General features: G+C 38.4%; 1 protein-coding gene across 3 annotated transcripts in view; it reads left to right on the top strand.

Moving 5' to 3' along the window:
• The window catches only part of Scmh1 (Scm polycomb group protein homolog 1), a 119257-nt gene that overhangs the window by 67231 nt on the left and 31309 nt on the right, over positions 1-20717 (top strand). For all 3 annotated transcript variants that reach the window (XM_034502548.2, XM_076934281.1, XM_076934282.1), the window contains 2 exons: positions 3006-3249; positions 19850-20079. In XM_034502548.2, coding sequence (XP_034358439.1) covers positions 3006-3249; positions 19850-20079 — 474 coding nt within the window. The remainder of the gene's footprint in view (positions 1-3005; positions 3250-19849; positions 20080-20717) is intronic.

The following is a 20717-nucleotide window of genomic DNA, read 5'->3' as shown; positions in this document are numbered from 1 at the left end:
GATTATTAACATGTATGTAACTTAAAAGACATCCACCATAATACATATGTATGTATGTGTATGTATACACATATACATACATACATATATACATGTATATGTATATATGTATGTATGTGTGTGTATACACATATACATATATACATATATATACATGTATATGTATATATACATACATATACATACATATACACATATATACATACATGTATATATGTCTGTGTATATGTATATATGTAGTTTCCCCCTCAGATTATAACATTGAGAAATAAAGAAATGGATACATACTAAGGAGAAAAAGAATTGAGAATATGAGGAGGCTTTGTATATGGAAATCGTGAAACCCAGAAAGGTTAGAGTAAAAGGGAAGTGATATTTGAAAAGATCTTAGGTATTCCAGCAGGTGTAATTGAAACAAATACACATTGTAAGAATATAGCATTATTATAGCTGTAGAAGACAAGGGTCAAGAAGAAGATCTGAGAAGGTAATGAGCAGGGTGCCTTCAGAGTGGTTACCTTAGTTGCAGCACATTTCTCCACAGCAGCAGTTCAAGCCAAACACAGTGACTGTGTTTCAAAGTACTAAGTCATCTACCTTGAAGCTGATATCCAACTACACATTGATTTCAGAGTGGAGTGAAAATCAGACCATCAGACAAACCAGTGCAGGTAGAGCCCAGCATAGCCATTGAGTATGTTTCAGGAAGAAGAAACTGGACCACAAAGTAAGAATGAGACTCAAGAAGATTTGGTGAAGAAATGGGTTTGTTTTCATGTAGATTATTGTATGCTCTGAGTATAATAACAAAATGGTTAACTGGAATAAAAGCAATATAGAAATTAATTACTTATCCCTTTATAACCCAGAAGTAATTAAAACAGTCTAAAGTTCTTCCATTGTCTCGGACTATATATAAAGATGGGGTAGGCTTTGTATGCCATCTATGCAGTTAAATTCTTAAGATAATCCACAAAAGATTTAAGTAGAATAACTTCTGAGTTGGTAAAGGAGAAGAGGGGAAGAAATTTTAATAGAGATGTTTTAGAATATTTGAACTAGCCATATAGTTAAGATCTTAAAAGAATCCACTAAACAGCTATAACTAGAATGTTTAACTTCTCAGTCATTGAAGAGAAAGTGAGGAAAATGTAGTTCATTGAAAAAGAGTAAAAGGACCATAAATAAAATTAAATAGAATCATAGGCAGTAAGATATCTGTAATAAATTCAGATGGGCTTAGTGGAACCTGCTTATAGTTCAGGTTTTCAGAAAGCTGAGATGGGAGAATCCCTTGAGCCCAAGAGTCTGGGTCAAACTTGGAAAACCTATCAAGACCTCTCAAAACACAATTAAGTAAATGAATAAATATTATGTTACAATCATCATGAGAAACTTTTTAATTACAACATGCTATCTGTAATATCTATCTATACAAGGACAGCCTAGTCTATATAGCAAGCTCCAGGGCGGCCATGGCTGCATAATAAAACTATATATCAAAATATATATATATATTTACAGTGAAAAGACATAGGAGATAATACCAGGCAAACTTCTATCAAGGTAAAATTTATATAAAGTAGAAGGTCAGGCAGAGATGTTGATACTGAAAAGCATTAAAGAAGTCACTAGGGGATGAGTTAAAAGTAAAGTTCACCCAGAAAACAAAGCAATCATAATAGCACATATGCTCCTTAAAGATGGCCTTAGAGTCCATGAAGAAAAAATGATAACCAATGGTGATGTGGCAGTTCTTTTTCTAGGAAGATATAGCAACATCTAGCCTCTCCTTATAAGACTCAATGACAGAGCCAAGTCTAGCCTAGGAATCCAGTGCGTCAGTTGAGCATGCTGTAGAACATGGGTGACCTCACAGCAGCTACACTGGAAAGTTTTCTTCATTCAGCATGGGTGATGGCTTCCCCATATCTACATAGGCCGGTGGAGTTCCTCTCTCCAGTTAACCTTCCCCATCCTATGTTCTCTAGTACCTTGCTAGACCCTAAGACTCTATGCAGTCATGACAGGATTGCATACAAATAACTGAGAGGTACAGGAGGGAGCACATCTCAGAAGAGTGTCCAGTGACCCTTCCTTTGCCTTCCTTTTCTGAGGTAACATCAACAGGTTGCTTTTGTAAGCAGCTGCAGCTGCTCTGATCAAGATGGCAGCTGTTTTGCTCAGAGAGCCCCACTCTACAGCACACACCAAAGCTAGAAAACTTGCAATCAGTAGGAAATACTTTCATGTATATCTCTCCATGGTTGATACCTAAAGCAGGCAAAATTTCATATGCCAATCAAGAGCAATGATCAACTTTTAAAGTGTTATTCATTCCTACTTTAAGTAATAGTTTAATAATAAAAATTTAAAAATACCATTCATGGTAACAATGGAACATTAATATACCTAGAACAAACGTCTGTAAATAGCTTGAGGGGCTGTTAGATGCTTCAGTGGTTAAAGATGCTTGCTGCCAATGCCAACAACCCAACTTTTACCCCCGGGACTCGGGGTAGAAGAAGCCAACTCCCAAAATGTGTGCCATAGCAATACAGCTCCACATATACCCACAGACAAAATAAATGAATATAACAAAAAATAAAGCATGATATGTTTATAGAGGAGATGTAGATTTTGTATAAAGGAGAAATCTATATTAAAGAAGTTTTAAATGGAAGAATGTAATCATGTGCATAGATAAGATTTAACATTACTAGTAATAAAGGGTATTTCTTCCCTTATCAATCTATAAATGCATTGCAGTTCCAGTCAAGATCTAAGTAAGGTTTTTCTATCTTAACTTCAAAAGCCAATTAATTCATTTGAAAGATGAAGGAGAAAAAACAAGAATGCTGAAGAATGACAAAGTAGAGGGGCACTTCCAACCAGGTACTTACGAGGGAAAAGAACAGAGTGGACAGTGAATTTATTTGTAATTTAATCTGTGTAGCTACCTCACAAATTAGAGAAAGGTCTGAATATTTCTGTTTTTTATCTAGGAGCCACCATCACCTTCCCACAACTTCTTCAAAATGGGAATGAAGTTAGAAGCTGTAGACAGAAAAAACCCTCATTTCATTTGCCCAGCCACTATTGGAGAAGTTCGAGGTTCAGAGGTGCTAGTCACCTTTGATGGGTGGCGAGGCGCATTTGACTACTGGTGCCGTTTTGACTCCCGGGACATCTTTCCTGTGGGCTGGTGTTCTTTGACTGGAGATAACCTGCAGCCACCTGGCACCAAAGGTAAAGAGCCACTGTAGTTCCCCCGAAACCAGACCTCAGATAGTAAGAGAAATGGCCCAGGTTTAGTGTGGTCAGTGTGTCTTTACTAGTGTACTTCACTGTAGGCAGGGGAAGAATGACGGCTGGCTCCTTAGGTGCAAACCAAGAGCTTCCAGAGAATTATCACTAACAGATCAAGAGTAAGATCAAATGAAGGCAGACATGTAATTTAGGGAAAAGTAAAAAATTCTCTCTTCTAAATATCCCAACAGATTCTCAGGCAACTCCTGCTTTTGCCCCCAACCCATTTAAAAGTTTGGAAGTATCATTCTCAGCCTCCAAGGGTTGAGAATTGTATACTGAGCTGGGAAACACTGTTGACAAAGTAGAATCTTTGGAATAATGGAACTGAGGATAGGCCACACCTCTGCCTGCACTAGCAGTTAATTCACCTCTAGACCTCAAATTCCTGTTTCTAAAAGAACACCTACTTCAAAAAATTCTTGAGAGAAATAAATGAAATCACATGGATAAAATGCCCATATCTGGAAAATGGCAAGCTCCAAGACAATTTCTATTTTATTTCTATGGCTATTATTGTATCTATTATATGTTGTATTTACTATCAGTACTATATTATATGTGTTATACTAGACTCCATCAGCACTGTTATAATATCATTACTTTAAAATTAACTACTACAAAGGTGGGAGTGTATATACCATATTACAGTAGTGCCACATACTAAATGAAACATAAAGATTATTTCTAGTCAGATAGTTGAGCTCATGTGTTAATCTCACAGATGTGAGGAGAAAGATCACTGACCCAAATCATGGCCAGATTAACTAAAGCAAGCTTTTCTTGTTTTATTCACACACGCAGGCTGTCTCTCCTTAAAGGCAGGGTTCTAGAGATGAGCATTGGACATGGGTGAGATAAGACTTTTTATAGCTGAGGACTAGGGTGTTTCCAAATGTGGGATTTGGCTGGCAATAGGAAGGGTTGCAGAAGCAGAACATAAGCAGAACAAGGTGGTCTGAAAAACTCCTGAAACAAAGGTACAGCTGCCATTTCCTGCAACAGTCCATGCAGAATCATGTGTCATTAGGGTTACAGGTGGGGCAGAGCCCAATCCTTGAGAAACAGATTTAATCATAAACAGGAATAAACCTAGTTTGTCTTTACTGTAAGATTGCTTTCAAGCTCAAGATGGATGCAGGCTAGTTTATCACATCCAAGAGAGATTTTAAGATAGATACTCTTAGCAGCAAAAATAACAGCCCTATTATCTTAAGTCTAAAGCATATTAGTGAATCTGAAAGAATGTGATTATGCAATCCATTTCACAGAAAAGGATGTTTTCTGTCTACTAGTCTGTTTGTTCTCCTTTCTAATTATAATGTCTCCTCTATCTTTCTGGTCAATAGAATGCAGTGGGGTTTTTTGTTTTGTTTTGTTTTTGTTTTTGTTTTTTCGAGACAGGGTTTCTCTGTGTAGCCCTGGCTGTCCTGGATCTCACTCTGTAGACCAGGCTGGCCTCGAACTCAGAAATCCGCCTGCCTCTGCCTCCCAAGTGCTGGGATTAAAGGCATGCGCCACCACCGCCCGGCAAATGCAGTGTTTAAAAATTCAAAGTAAAATAGGAATGTTTCTTGTTGTGGAAAGGAAAAATTATATTTATCTAATGTTCTTTCACGCATATTGTTTTGTTTTATTTTATTTTCCCTTTAACTCTGAATTGGGCATAATTATTTTCAGATACATTTTACTTATGAGAGAACTGAAGCTTAAAGTGACTTGGTATGTGATATATGAGGCTACAGGGAGAGACAGCTATCAGGCCAGTACACTGAGCCACACTGCCCTGTACATCATCCCCACACATCACCCCATTCTCTGAATTCTTCCCCACAGGCCTGCACTATTTAAAGTTTCATTTGAGATCCTAGATTTGAGCTTCCAGGTCCTGGTAGGAAATAGGAAAAAGACAGTATTTATACTAATAGAACTCTAAAGTAGGTTCTAGGCTCAGTGAGACTTCGTTTGTCTTTAAGCAAATAATTCTGAATGAGAGAGGCTTAACTAGAGCTTTGAAGGACTTTAGTCTCTAAAAGTCCCATGTATTAATGATCTTGGGAACAGGTAGCAAATGACTCATGACTGTCTCCTACTTGATTATAGACCGTCAGCTCTGCTACTACTCATCTCTATCTATGTAGACAGAACCCTACATGCTGTTCACAGCCTCCCCTCTCCTTTACTAAGCCAGGAATGTGCCTGTTAGCTCCTAAACTCATGGCACCAGCTACCAAGAAGGCAACTAATTCAGGATTCTTGGTTATATGACGCAACAGCTTTTATTTTTTAGCTTATCTTTTTTTTTTTTCCCCTGATACAGGGTTTCTCTATGTAGCCCTGGCTGTCCTGGAACTCACTCCGTAGACCAGGCTGGCCTTAAACTCAGAAATCCACCTGCCTGTGCCTCCCAAGTGCTGGGATTAAAGGTGTGTGCCACCACTGCCCGGCTAGCTTATCATTTTCAAGTGAAACAAAACTAAAATAGTGCATGCTTTATTTTTTAATATAAAAAGTAATAGAAAGAATTCATCCCACATGACATACTATGATGGTCTTTAAGTCATTTAACTTCCCTTGCTTTGATTTGATACCAGTTTCAATATAGCTTAGCTTCCTAAGCACTTTTATAAGAGGAAGAAAACAAATATACCCTACCTCATACTCATTTTCTTTTAAAAACAGTATATTGTTATCCTGGATTATACCACACATTATTCTGTTAATTGGGACTATCCACTCCAGTTAGTGTCTAGTAGAGATACCACCTGGAGCATGACAGACACAGCCAGACTTCTTTTTCATACTTCAAAACCCATTCTCAGTGACAAACTTCCTCCAACAAGGCAACACCTACTTCAACAAGACCATACCTCAGCCTTCTAGTACTTTCAAATAGCACCACTCCCTAATGAGTGAGCATTCAAATATGTGAGCCCATAGGGGCCATTTTTAGTCAAACCATCAGACAATACCACACTCACTTCCAGATTCTGAGACACAAATGGAATTGGTTAAAATATAATCCTAGACTACCGATGAGACAGCATAGAGACAAACAAGATCAGCACAGCTGAGGTGGAGTTCAGGTCATGCCTGAGTGTTGTTATTAACTGGATTAAGGGGACCCTGACTTTAGAGGTCACAGTTTTGAGAGTAGGGAGACCAGTTGTAACTTTAGAGGACCAAATGTGCCAAAGAACCCTTAACCTAGGTAAGAGGACTGAAGATTGAAGATTTGGAAAGTTGCAAATTAAGGAACAACTAAGCTAAGATCTAAAGAATAGAAAAGTAGAGAGTGGAAACAGATGAGCAGAGGCACAGAATTTTGTTGCTGGTGGTTTTTTATTTTATTTTCTAAGTGTTAGTATTTTGTGTACATGTATGTCTGAATACCATTTGCATGCCTAGTGCCAGAAAGGACCAGAAGACAGGATCAGGTATCAGGAACTGGTGTCAGAGATAGTTGTGAGCCTCTGTGTAGGTGCTGGGACGTGAACTGGGTCCTGTAGAAAAGCAACCAGTGCTCTTAACCACTGAGATAGCTCTCCAGCTCCTATGGTAGCTTTTTAAGACAGGGGCTCACTCTGTAGCCCCAGCTGGCCTGGAACCAACTGTGTAGACCGGGGTGTCCCCAGAACTTGCAACCCTTTTGTTGCTTCCTGTGTGCAAGGGATACAGATGTACACCACTCTACCTGGCTTGCAGGGTTTAAAAACAATAAAAAGAAGGAGGAGAAAAAGGAGGAAAAGGGAGAAGAGGAGGAGGAGGAAGAAGAAGAAGGAAGAAGAGGAGGAGAAGGAGAAGAAGACAGAAAAAAGATTGAGTACCTAGATCTTAAGAGGAGGAATAGAATAGAGGGGAGATGAAAGAGGAAGGCACATGAAATGCAAAGCTTCCCAGAGTGGCCATTTGACACTTGACATCTAGGTCTTTACCCTATAAGCTGTGTGGATTGTTGAATGGTTGTAAGTGGCAAAGTTACAGGTCAGGTTCATTTTCAGGAGAACCGTCCTGGCAGCACAAAATGCTGTTCAGAGCTTCAAGAGGTGTCACCTAGCAAGCCACTGAATTCCATGTGACAGAGGAGAAGCATTTCAGGGAAAAAGAGCTAAGACTGGAGCCATCTCTCTCTTTGTTAAGGATGCTAAGATGTAAGGTAGAAAGTAATGGTTATTTTCACACCTATTTTAATGGTAGTTTTATATTTATTTATGGGCCTATCCCTATAAACTGAAATCAGTATAAGTTTTTAGTATAAGCATTAATGAAGATCTAAAGTTCTCTCTTCCATCTCAAGGAATTTAGTTTCTTTTTAACCTGAATCTGTGTTAAATGGAACTAATTTATTATATCTTTATATCTCAGCACATGTCACATGAATAATAACCATGTTTATTGAGTGATTTTCTTGGTGAGATAGATAATATTTGAGTCCATTTCAGTTGAAGGTCATGTGATGCCATTATTCTTACATTACTCACTTAATTAAAATGGCAGTACTAATATTTACTAAAGTTGTATGAGCAGATTGAAAGCCATTTTATTTTAACTAGTGTTCTTTTTCTAATTTTGTAAACTTGATGGCCAATGTTAAGAATGGCACACACCACCTCTGTGTTTATAAATACGTGTACACCTCTATACCTGGGCCACCTCCTGCTTCTGCTCAACTTCCATTTCTAATAAGCTACAAGGTACTGTCTCTTCGGGAATCTTCTGATAGCTAGGATGCTCCTCTGGGTCTAAGGAAGCATTCAGTAGCCATGCCAAAAAGGGAAAAAAAAAAAAAAAAAAAAAAGGTATGTGAATTTTGGTTAATGAATAAATTCACTGATACCCTGGATGCGAACAACTGCTTTTCTCTTTTTTTTTAACCCCTCATTTTTTTACAGTCCCAACACATGGGGACATCATAGCTAATAAACTATTTGTCTCCACCATTTCCCTGAACTGATATACTAGTTTCTCATTCAGTTTGTACAAAACACACCATATGTCATTATTCTATCTTTGGTCTTGTGATGTCTTCAGAGCTAGAAACCTTGACCTTTGTTCATACATCTCCTTAACATGTGTAGAGCATCTCCTGTTAGCAGTGTAAGGCTCAGTAGAGTTTATGGAGAATGTCTGCTCTAAAGGTAGATTGAAATTTGAAATGAGAAGGTAGGCCGGTTGGTTGAAAACACTATAAGAAGTGCCCTACTATATGATACATATACCTAAATTAAAATGCCCAGGCATCCCGATAAGAAAGGAATTACACATTCAGTAATGAAGTATACAAATTTGATCAGGAAGAACATGTATTATTTTTGTGATGTGAGATTTGTGCAGTGAGCCACTGCTCCATAAATAGTCCTCTCTTGATTGCATGCTTATTGGCACAAACAAGTAGAACTATGGAGAAATGAGATGTAGTGCTTACTCTATAATGAAGCAGAGAACTTGGGTTTTCTCACTGATTCTAATATATCTGCTCAGATGACCAAAATATCTTGCTCTATGCCTCTCTTCTAAGTACCTTAAGCTGCCTTTTGGTGTCCTTGCTGATGCCCAGATACTTGAAAATGGTAGTAGGTTTGGGTATATGTATTAGTATCTTTCAAATCCCTAGAAACAGTGAGATGTGACTTAAGCAATGCACAGAGTTGATCAAAACTGCTATTTTCATGGAAATACATAGAACTCGTGGAGGTCTGATTAACAAGCTTTTATTGTATCATGGACCAGCATGAGTACATACTGACTTATAAGACGTCCCTGCTTTTTACTTTTTATTTCATTAACTATTTCATACATGTGTATAGCGTACCTTGATCCTATCTACCCGTTACTTCCCCTTCCAGCTCTTCCACGAACCCCAATCATAGCTCCCTCCCAACTCCATGTTCCTTTATGTTTGTTTATTGATTTATTTAACCCACTGAATCCAATAGTACTGCATATACATGCATGAGCACGGGTCACGCACGGCAGCATAGGGAATCCAGTAATAGCCACACTCTTTGGGGAGAAAAAGATTCTTCTTTCCCTAGTAGCAGTTAGCTGTTCCGGAGTGGGATACCCTCTTCCAGTTTCGCGCTGGAATTGTTACCTGGGTTGGTTTTGCGTAGGTCTTGTGTGTATAGGTAACCACAACAGCTATAAGTTCATGTGTGCAATAGCCATGTCAAGGCCAAGGGTCAGAATTTCGTAGCCCTTCCTTACCCTCTGACTTCCACTTTCTTTCCATCCTCTCTCTGGAGATGTTTCCTGAGCTCTGGGGCAGTGACACAGCTGTCCCACCCAGGCAGAGGACTCAGTTACTTGGTCTTGGAGCTTAGACATCCCCACCACAAATAAATAAATAAATAAATAAATAAATAAATAAATAAATAAATAAATAAGTCTTAAGAATTTTTCCTCAGTTCCCTAGATGGTTTGGGAGAAAACATTATAGTTACAAATGAGGGCTCCATTGTTTCTTTTTAAGCAATGGTACATTAAACACATTTAGGCATCTTTTTCTATGCTGGATATTAGATCCTTAAGTTTTGGGTCTTAATAATTAGTAACCAGGGGAAAAAATTTAAACATTTGTATATATCAAGAAGACAAGAATTTACCAAACTCTTAAAGCAATGACAAGTGAAAGGTTCTGAGGAAATAAGGGAAGAAGGTAAGAGTTTGTGACAATTAAAATTCATTTCCTTGAGGTTGGCGGTAGAGCTCCATGGTAGAGCTCAGTATGGGCTACCTTAGTGCTGCATTAAAAACAATGATTGTTGGGCTCAGGAAAGCTGGAATATGTTTATATGACTATGGCTGACCAACAGACACTTCATCCCAGTGTTCTGTCATGATACCTCTCAGAGTAGCCTGGGGAGACATAGCCAAATAGACTAGCAGACCACCAGATATCTTTCTGGGTTGCTCGTTTTAGCTTATAATTTCGGTTAACTAAGTCTGTTGTATCTTTTGAGTTTTGGTAGCTTGAGGCTTTTAAAGTTGACTTATGACCCCATCATGTAAGATTTTAGTTATCTTTCTACTTCCCCACTTAGAAATCTCTGAGGAAACATGGTGTCTTTGTAGTTGTAAAGAAACTTTCCCCAGGCCACAGAGATGAGAGTTGGTAATATAAAAAGAAGTATGCAGGTAGTGCTGAAGGGTTAGCTGGCTGGAAGCAGGGCCATCTAGGCTTTATTAAGAAAACTAAAATTAGGAGTAATAGAGTTTCAGCCTAGGCATAAGCCCAGCCAGTAACACAGGTAACACAGCCAAGCTGAGCAAAGCTAATGGAGAACATATCTTCTATATCACTATGCCCAGAGAGATGAGAGACAGTTGCAGGCCAGGCAGCTTCTCCCCACTTTAGTTGTTCTTAACACACACACACACACACACACACACACACACACACACACACACACCAAATTGTGTTACATTTTATTTATCTGTTCCTAATTCCATATGCTCTGTTATTGCTGTAGAGAAGATAAAATTAGCAATAACGTCTTCTTTAGGACACCTATGGCTGCCTACTAAGGATTATTTAGAAAAATATAGAAAGCAGTAGAATCCTATAGTCATTTATTATTATATAGAAACACTTAATTTCTTATCACCCCTCACTTCTATGTTCCATTGTTTCTTAAGTAATGGTATATTAAACATTTAATCATCTTTTTCTATGCTGAATATTAGAGCCTTAAGTTAGGGTCACAAAAATACAAGATGGTCAAAGAAATAGAATATTTTTAAGAACCTTGGCTGCATACTGGCCAAATATTCTTACTTTTAAAATGTACCTTTAATGTTTAGCCAAAAATCTTTCTATTAGAGCCAACCAGAAAACAGTATCCAAGTGGAATTTTGGCTGCTTTTATCATGTGGGTCTAATAGGTCAGCATTATATAGTATATAGATACAATGTTCCTAACTATAATTATTGCAAACCAGAAGCAAATAAGTTGATTTTTTTTGCCTGTTTTCTATTATTCTTATATGTATGCTATTGTTCAAAAACAGACTTTATTTGGAGTTGTGACTGTGAAGCTCAAAAGTATTCCTTGGGGAAGAAAATGTGTATAATCTGTCTAAAATCTGTGCCAAATGCTTTGGCAACTGCATGTAATGTTGATTAACCTCTGTTATGAGTTAATAGTCATTAAAGGACATTAAACACAGCACTGAAAAAGCAATCAGCATACAGCAAAATCCTGAACTGTAATACTGGATTATATATTAAAGTAAAAAGCTGAAGACACAGGTTAGTGCATAGTGTTTGTGAAGCCCTGAAGAAGAAAGAAGAAGAAGAAAGAAGAGATACTAACAAATTTTTCTGGGGGCGGGAAAAAGGAGAGAGAAGACTGGAAAATAATTATTGCCAGGGATCAGGGAAATGGGAACATGGAGGTTTGTTTTATACAAGATAATCATGGGAAGTTTCACTAAAAAGTATCATTTGAGGAGATATTGGATACTGGTGTGTAATTACATTTTTCCTGGGGAGATAAAACACACAGGTCTACTCACTCCAGATAGGAACCCACAACAAACTACAGTACATGTATCACCAAAGTACAACTTAGTGAACTAATAAGCTTTATTGGAATTGTTTAGGAATATGGGTGAGGAGTTATTAACAGGAGCAGAAATGATTCAAAGACTGCAGCATCACCAAAGCCCCCCTAGCATGGATGATAGCTTCAAACTTGGAGACACTGCACAGCCTGCAGGCAGTGTAACAATTTGGAGTGTCCTTTCCAAATGACTCCGTAGGTCTAGGCAACCTGTTCTAGGCAACTGCTCTGGTTTCAGAGTCGTCTTGGCAGTTTGGTTTGTCTGAGCTTCTTCCCTGGGAGGGACTCTCAGCAGTCTGTTGTTTATTCTAGGAGGGAGGAGCCTAGTGAGTCCCATAGATTCAGAGACTTGCTGAAGCTGTTTTGGGTTGTTTAGCTTCTGCTTAAAAAGCTTCCTTGCAGGGTAGAATGTTTCCAACTCTTAGGAAGCTGTTACACAATAATAAGTAAAATAAATTCAGCAACTATCATGAGATATGTTAATACTTTTGTTAATTTCAAGCTCATTTACAGTGGTACATCCTTTCACTTTCAACATGTGCATGTCTCCATCAGTAAGGAATGTTTCATGCAGACAAGAGTTTGGATCTTGTTTTTAAATTTAATCAGCCTCCTGAATCTATTAATTGAAGAATTAAAGAGGTTAGGGTTCTTGTTGAGAGTCCTGTAATTTAGTTTGTGTGAATGTTTGTCCTTCTCTTTCTTCCCTTTTCATCTTGAAGTTTTCTGACGAACTGAGCAGGCCAAATTTGACTTTTTCCACCTACCTCTCATATGATCATCTATTTATATTTATATTCTCAATACTATTTTCAAACTAAAAATCTTTTCATTCCAGCGTAACAGAAAATTTGCAGAAATACAAAGAATTTCCCTACATCTTTAACCAAGATTTCCCCAAAATTAGTATTGCATTCCATGTTGTATCAGAGTCTCAATATATAATGAATAGTTTTCTAGATACCTCCATTTCATCACTGCATATAGTAATTTAATTATTTGATTCATGCTCTGCCTACCAGGTTTCTTTACTACAGAGTTTTTTCCCTTGTAATTAATTATCTTGTGGGAAAATACTTAGAGATAATGAGTGTCCTGCTTTTCTTTTTTCATTATTTTTTTCTTAATTTTTTTAGTTAGCATACAGAATATTGAGTTCCATTATGACAATTTTATGTGTATACATCATGGTACTTTAAACCTAAGTTTAAATCTAAATGCCCACATGCATAAGAGAACATGCAATATTTGTCCTTCTCTAAATATCTCATTTTTAATCAAATTTTCACCCTGCAGTATCAGCATGTATTGGTAATATTGATTGAATCAATTATTTGTTTCCTAAATTAATTTTCAAATTTTCTAATTTTATTTATATTAATTAACTGAAATGATCCCCACAAGAAAGTTAAGTTATTGACAACTATGCTAAGCCAATTAAAAGTTTTTAGTTCTTTTATTAATGGCCAGACCAAGAACAGGTTCATACTCTGAAGTCTTGTGCTGCCCATGCTTAGACATCCAGCTTTTTACATCAGTGTTTGAAGGGGCCTTAGGAGACAGACTTGGGGGAAGTGGCTAGTAACATCTGATTTTGTTGTTGTTGTTGTTGTTGTTAAGGTGAGTGGTTACTTCCTAGTTTTTACGTAGTTCATTTGGGCTTTGGTCAAAATCATGGACAATCCCAGGAGCATGGCCAAGGCAAATGTGGCTGTTAGGGATAGAAGGCTGACAGGTGACCAGGCAGGCAGGAAATGGAGTTAGTATGTTGTCACCTTAGTCATTTCATTAACCTGAATTATGCAATCAGAAAGAGCTTTTCTTCCCCCTGTTTCGTTAGTTATTTAGTTACATCAGTGTGAACTCATGGATTCTTACTCTAGTTAACTAGTTATTGTTTGCACCCTTTATCTGTTGAGATGTTAAGACTGTCCACCATTTGGTAAGTGAAAGCCTCTTAGAATGTACTTAGGTGTTCTTGGAGCATGGCTCCATCCTTCCTCCAGTCATCTCATTACTTCCTGATTAAGGTGTCCAGACCACCCTGTGTCCTCCACACCCACAGAATTGTTATTCAAAATTCTACCAGTCTTCTTGAAACGACTCCTCTAGAGTCACACTGGGTTGTTTTATATTGTATTGTTCCAATATAGATCCTTGACAGCTTTAATACCACTTATCACAGCCTCAGAAGATTAAGATTATATGGTCAAGTTAGTTAGCACACAAACTGCTGCTCCCAGGACTTGCATGATGAGGAAGCTGTGATGGTAGAGAGAGCATCCCAGCTGTTGGCAGGAGTCAGAGGTGCACTGCTTAGCCGTCAAGCAGAGACATGAATGCTGGTACTCACTGGCTCTCTCTCCCTTTTGTTCAGAGAAAGATTTCTTTCTTCTAGGCGACGTAACAAAGACTAAAGACTAGAGTCATCAAGTCCAGCTCTACCACTGTAACTTTGATGAAGCTTGCTCTCATTTGTTAGAGAAGGCACTGCCAGTCTTCACAAGAGTTTCTTTGAGGCCAAGTGAAAGCCCAGGTGTATAAGAACTTAAGTACTGTGGATTATAGGTTTAATTCTTTCCACATTAGTAGCACCAAAATGTGTTGGAGTGTACTTAATGTCCTTCATCATCCTCTGATACAAGACAATCATTAAAGTGGTTAATCATCTACATCTAGAAAAGTGAGAAAAGATTATGTTTAAATGACAAATTCAAGGTCATTGTCATAAGGGACAGGACTAGAATTAGGTCCCTGGTCCCTTGATATCATCTTTTTTGTCAATCAAGATAATTAAGTTAGAATGTGCAAGGCAGATCCAGGCTTTTTAATGGGAAGAACTTCCAGATCTTCCCCCAGGATAGCTTCTTTGGATGTAGTTATTATGAAGCTATTAAATTAGCCTGAAACCCCATCTCAGTATTGCTCATAAAAGACACGCATAACCTGATTTTTAAGAACTGTCCAATATAAATGTTTGGTTTCTTCTCTCTAGATCTTTCAGTCCAGTGAAGGCTATTTCCTCCCCAGTCCATAGATGTGTACTATATGCTTATGCTTCAGGGAAAAAGAGAAAGAAAACTATTAGAATTGCTGAAAAGAGCTGGGACAGAGGACTGTTCTTCTCGTTATCTGGCTTCATTTCAGTTCTGCGGACATGTACTAAGTCCCAACTAAGAACCCTGTTTGTCATGTGACTCATTATCTCTTTACTCAACTTAGGTTCATAGTCCTATCACTATTTTAGGACCCATAATAATTTAAAGTGAGACCATTTGGCTTATTTAGTTATTCCATTAAGTTTTTTTTTCTATGCAAGAAAGAGAACTTACAATATTGCTGTAGATAGGGAGGTCAAATATTGTCAACCTTAGTAGTACTGTATGTGTTGGGCTGTTTTGTGGATATTTATGTTGTGTTACTTTTCCCATTGTTGTGACCAAATACCTAACAAAAGTGAGGCAAGGAAGGGAGGCTTTCTCTGCCTCACAGCTTGAAGACAGTGCTCCATCATAGCAAGGAAAGTGTGGTGACAGAGTGATTCTAGCTTTTGGCAAGAATGAGAGACATATTGTATCGGCAGGCAGAAAGTGCTTGTGTTGTAGATGTGAGCCACCATCCTTAGCTTAAATAGCATTTAAAACTCTGCGCCTCCCCCCTTTTAAATGTCTGTGTGTGCTGTAGGACAAACCCAGGATGCCCACGAACACATGTTCTGCCAGTGCCCAGCCTAAAACCATTTTACTAATAGTACACGTTTGGATAGTTTCAACTTTTCAGTTATTAAAAATAATACAAAGAGGACCATGTCTAGGTTCATGGTCCTGCTGCAGCCAAGGGACCATGTATTGATGTCTGTGTCTCTTTTACCACGGAAGGCCAGATAGACATCCATGCTCTGTGCTGCCACCTAAAGCCATGTTGATGTCCATGGGCCAGGATGCCACTGGGGCCCATACTGGTGTCCATGGCCTGTGCTGTGGCAGACAGTCTTGTTGATGTTTATATTTTTTGGCCTGTACTGTCACCAAGGGTTATGATGGTGTCCATGACCTGTGTTTTCCCAGAGACCACATTGATGTGCATGATCTGTACTGCCACCAGAGACCCTGTGGAAGCCCAATATGTGGTCCCTTACTGTAAAGGGCAAAAGAACCTACTTTTGCAGCTGTATCGACGACTGCAGACTTACATTTGAGAAAGGCAGACATAGAAAGCTTCTCCTGACAACCCCTACCACCCACTCCCACCACCCCAAAAAGGTGACAGTTTAGATAGAAAGCCATTGAGGACTCTTAAAACTGTGATGAAGCGATGCTGAAGTGTAGCTCTCCACAGTTGATAGCATCTGGCAGGGGTGTGGTGGGGAGGACTCAGATTTCTTTAAGAGGCTGACCACTGGGAGTTTAACAGTACTCGTCAGTGAATATATGGGCAATACAGATTGGACGCTGCCTCCTCCTCCTCCTCTCCTTCCTCCTCTTCCTCTTCCTCTTCCTCTTCCTCTTCCTCTTCCTCTTCTTCCTCCTTTTCCTCCTCTTCTTTTCCCTCCTTCTTTTTCAAGGGGGGGTCACACAGGTGGGAAGGCAAAACTGGGAGGACTGGAAAGTGAGTGTGATCAGGGTGCATGATGTAAAATTCCCAAATAATCAATAAAAATATATTGGGAAAAATACTACTGTTATGAGCACTTTAACGTATATGCTGATATACGTGTACAAAAACCTCCCTGGAGTTTATACCTATGATTATAATTGCTAAATCATACAGTAAATAATCCTCTGATTTATTCAGTAATTCATATGATACCCTACCCTAGTGTGACTCAGCAAGCCACACTTGATATCAGATGTTCCCAGAGTAGGTATATAAATCTTATCTATTGATCTATTATCTCTTTTCAAATGTGTATATCCCAAGCTCTAAACCAAACTATACATAGCTTTAACTGTATGTCGCTTTCACCTTCAGAATATAGAATACTTCCTGTATTTTTCTCTCTGTAACATTGACAAGGCCAGTTACTTTGTTAACTGAGCTTCAGTTTTTGTGTGTTTGACCTCAGAAATAATTGTTTTGAAGGAAAGATGATGTCTATGTGATATTTGTGGTCTGTCACATTATCAGATAAACTGGGTGTGTTCTAGCTGGGGTGCTGTTAGCTTTGAACACTAGGTTGAAGTGCTGCCTTTCCCACTTCCTAGAACTTGACACTTATTTTCTTTTGGATTCATTTTTAGGCCACTCTTTAGTTTCCTTTGCTAAATCCTCTTCTCTCTAACTGATGCACATTAATGTGTGATCTTTTTCCCTCTTTTCTTGATTATGTATTCATGGTCAACAAAATCTCATTTAATCTAATGGTTTTACATATCAGTAAACACACTGATGATTCTCAAATTTTTATCTTTAAATCCAGCATCTCCTTTGAATTCCAGACTCAGATATATAACTCCCTAATTAACATTTCCATATTTTAACATCTACTAGGCATCTCCTAAGAAACAAGGTAGAAACTCACTTCCACATCTCTTTCTCCAGTGTTTTCCATCTCAACAGAAGGCATCATTATTCTCCCAGCTGGCCCAGCTAATAACATTGTATCATGTATAACTCCTCTTTTTCATTAGGTATGATTTTAACTGAATGTGTTCAATATATTTTTCTGGTTTGTTTGCTAATTATTGGCTACATCTAATCAAGTATATGTAACTTTGATGTGAATGCTGGGGACCTGAACTTGGACCCTCATTTTTGTGTGGCAAGCACGGAGCCTTCTCCTCAGCCCCATTCTGTCTTGTCTGTTTATTTCTTTTATTCTGATACAGTTTGTCTTAAGCATCTCAAAGTGTCCCTCATAGTATCCAGTTTCTTCAAACTGATCCATCTTGTCAACCTAGATTACATTTTTCTGTTTTTAAACTTCACAAAATTGTATATATATTCTGACTTTTTCTTACTTAATTTTTATTTGGCTTCTTTCATGCAGCATATTTCTATGAGATTGAGCTATGTTGTTCCGTGTAAAAATGGTTAGCAGTAGTTTCTTGTGTTTCTTGTGATGTTCCTCTGTATGAATATACTACATTTTTTAGAAATCTGTTCTGCTGTTTGTTGTTTGAGTTGTTTCTATCATTTACCTCACAAAAAATGTGATAAATATCCAGCACATGTCTGCTGGTGGCCATATCTTTTGTTGGGACAATAAGGTATACAACTATATAATTTTCCAAAATGATTTATGTTCAGACCAGCAGTGTTGAATTCTAATTGCTTCACTTCCTTCACCACTGTTAGAGATGGATTTTAATCCTTTTAATTTTGGAAATTTGGTGAGATATAGTAATTTCAAGTGCTTTGTATGTCTTTGTGTATTGTATTTATGTTGGTGAATGTGAATGCTGGAGATCAGAATTGAGGTGAGCATGCTTGTACAGCAAGCACTTTACTGACTGTACCATCCCTTTAGCAGACCCCCCAACCTAGTTTTTCTTTTTTTTTGAGATGGGGTCTCATTGGCCCAGGTAGATTTGGCTGGCTGACGAGTGAGCCTCAGGTGTCTTCCTATCTCTGCCTTTCCAGAGCTAGGACTACAAGCACACACCACCACACCCAGCTTTCTTAGATGGACTCTGGGTTCAGACTCAAGTCTTGGTGCTTGCGTAGCAAGCAGTTTAGTGGCTGAGCTATCTACCCAACTTGATCTACTCAGCCTTAATGCTACTCTTGCTCTAACTTATTCTCCACATTGCTACCTTACGTCCAGCTATTCTAATTTCAGACACATTAGCATGTTCCCCTGAGTGGAAACTGTCTGTTCTGTTCACTGTTCTATCTATCCCTAGGACTTGAAACAGTATATAACTGATAGCAAGTGCTCAGTTACTTAATCTGTGTGATGAATTAAGTATTCCTTATCTCTAAATATTCTCAATTTAAGGAAAAGATGAATGATTGCCATAAAACTAAGGAGTCGTGTAACACAGATGTCTATGGAATACTTTAGAAGTGCTCACTTAGTAGTAACCTGGTCAGAGAATACTTCAGTGAAAATGTTGCCCTATTTAAGCTTTGACAACTAAGTATTGATACATGTGTAACCAAGAATAATAAAAGGCTCAATATATAGGGCGACTGGGATATAAAAGTAGATGACACAGTATGAAATCAGGCATAACTAGAGCACAAAGCAGAGGCTAAAGCCCATACTTCTTAGAAATCACAATAAATAATCTTACAGTTAATAAAGAGCAGACGTTTTAAGTTAAGGAGAATGATTTCCATTTTTCACTCTCCTCACTTCAGTTACCATGCTAAAACCTCAACTGTGGTGATGCAGCCTTGGCTGGCCAGGCTCAGTTAAAAACCAAAGTTCCTGACTCACTGAGTAACCTGGGAGAGATATCACTTTCTCTTTAATTGGATCTATATTCTCATCAGAAGAGGGGTGTAGACACCTGAGTTCTGTCCCAGTTCTGAGCCTCTGGGACAGAAATGCAAGTTACTTTTCCTTCTGTCTGGGTGGTATGCTGGCTGATCTTATGTCAGATTACACAAGCTAGAGTTATCTGAAAGGAGAGAACCTCAATTGAGAAAAATGTCTCCATAAGATCCAGCTGTAAGACATTTTCTTAATTGGTGATTGATGGGGGAGGACCCAGCCCATTTTGGGTGGTACCATCCCTAGGCTGGTGGTCCTGGATTCTATAAGAAGGTAGGCTGAGCAAGGCATGCAGAGCAAATCAACAAGCAGCAGTCCTCCAAAGCCTCTGCATCAGGTCCTGCCTTCAGCTTCCTACCGTTTTGATTTCCTGTCCTGACTTCTTTCAGTGATGGACTACAGTGTGGAAGTAGTATAATCCCAATACACTTCCTCCCCTATTTGGTTTCTGGTCATGGTGTTTCATAGTAATGGAAACCCTAAGACAGATGGAAATGCAGATGGAGGGATGATGCAATGAATCTTTTTCTTACAGTTGTGATTCCAAAGAATCCTTCCCCTTCGTCTGATGTGAGCACTGAGAAGCCCAGCATCCACAGCACCAAAACTGTCTTGGAGCATCAGCCAGGGCAGAGGGGGCGCAAACCAGGAAAGAAGCGGGGCCGAACACCCAAGATCATTATTCCCCATCCCACCTCTACCCCATCCAAGTCAGCTGAACCTTTGAAATTTCCAAAGAAGAGAGGTCCCAAGCCTGGCAGTAAGGTAGGTAAAAACGTGGGTTTCCCAGAAAGAGGTACAGGAGAGCAAAGAGGCAATCATTCAAATGTTTCACCTCAAAAAAAGAGCACATCTAGCCATTTTGTCCACCTAGTGGATGGGTTGTAAGAGGAAATCCTATATTATCATTCCTACTGAGCACTTACCTGGAGTTTGCTAATGTTCAAGTAGGAAACAAATTTTGGTTTTTGGGAGGATCTATCTAATGTCCTCCATAGATAACCATCCTGCCCCTCCTTACTCTTCACAAAATAGATATCTAACATGTAAACAAAGTATATTAATTCTGTAAGTGTATTTCTTGTGTTATTCCTACCATTTCTTTTAAAGAACTTCACTTAATTACTTAATGTCAAGCTATAGTAGATGCTAAGGCATCTATATCATGATCATCACAAAACTCTGAGAGATACTATTAACATTATTTTATTATGGAGTAAGTTAAAACTTAGACTGCAGTGATAGGTTCCTAGATCTAGTTCCAAGATTGCTACAGAATACACATCTTCTATACCTAAGAGACATATATTTTCTTGTAACTTGGGAAAAGACCAAGTCCAGCTTCACTGAGCATTATTACTGAAAGTATGACCTCTTAAGTCATTCCACCTATTCATGGATAT

Source organism: Arvicanthis niloticus, chromosome 5 (genome assembly GCF_011762505.2).
Source record: "Arvicanthis niloticus isolate mArvNil1 chromosome 5, mArvNil1.pat.X, whole genome shotgun sequence".
In the NCBI taxonomy this organism is placed as follows: domain Eukaryota; kingdom Metazoa; phylum Chordata; class Mammalia; order Rodentia; family Muridae; genus Arvicanthis; species Arvicanthis niloticus.
The sequence above is the reverse complement of the archived record's forward strand: the minus strand, read 5'-3'. Positions and strand labels throughout refer to the sequence as shown.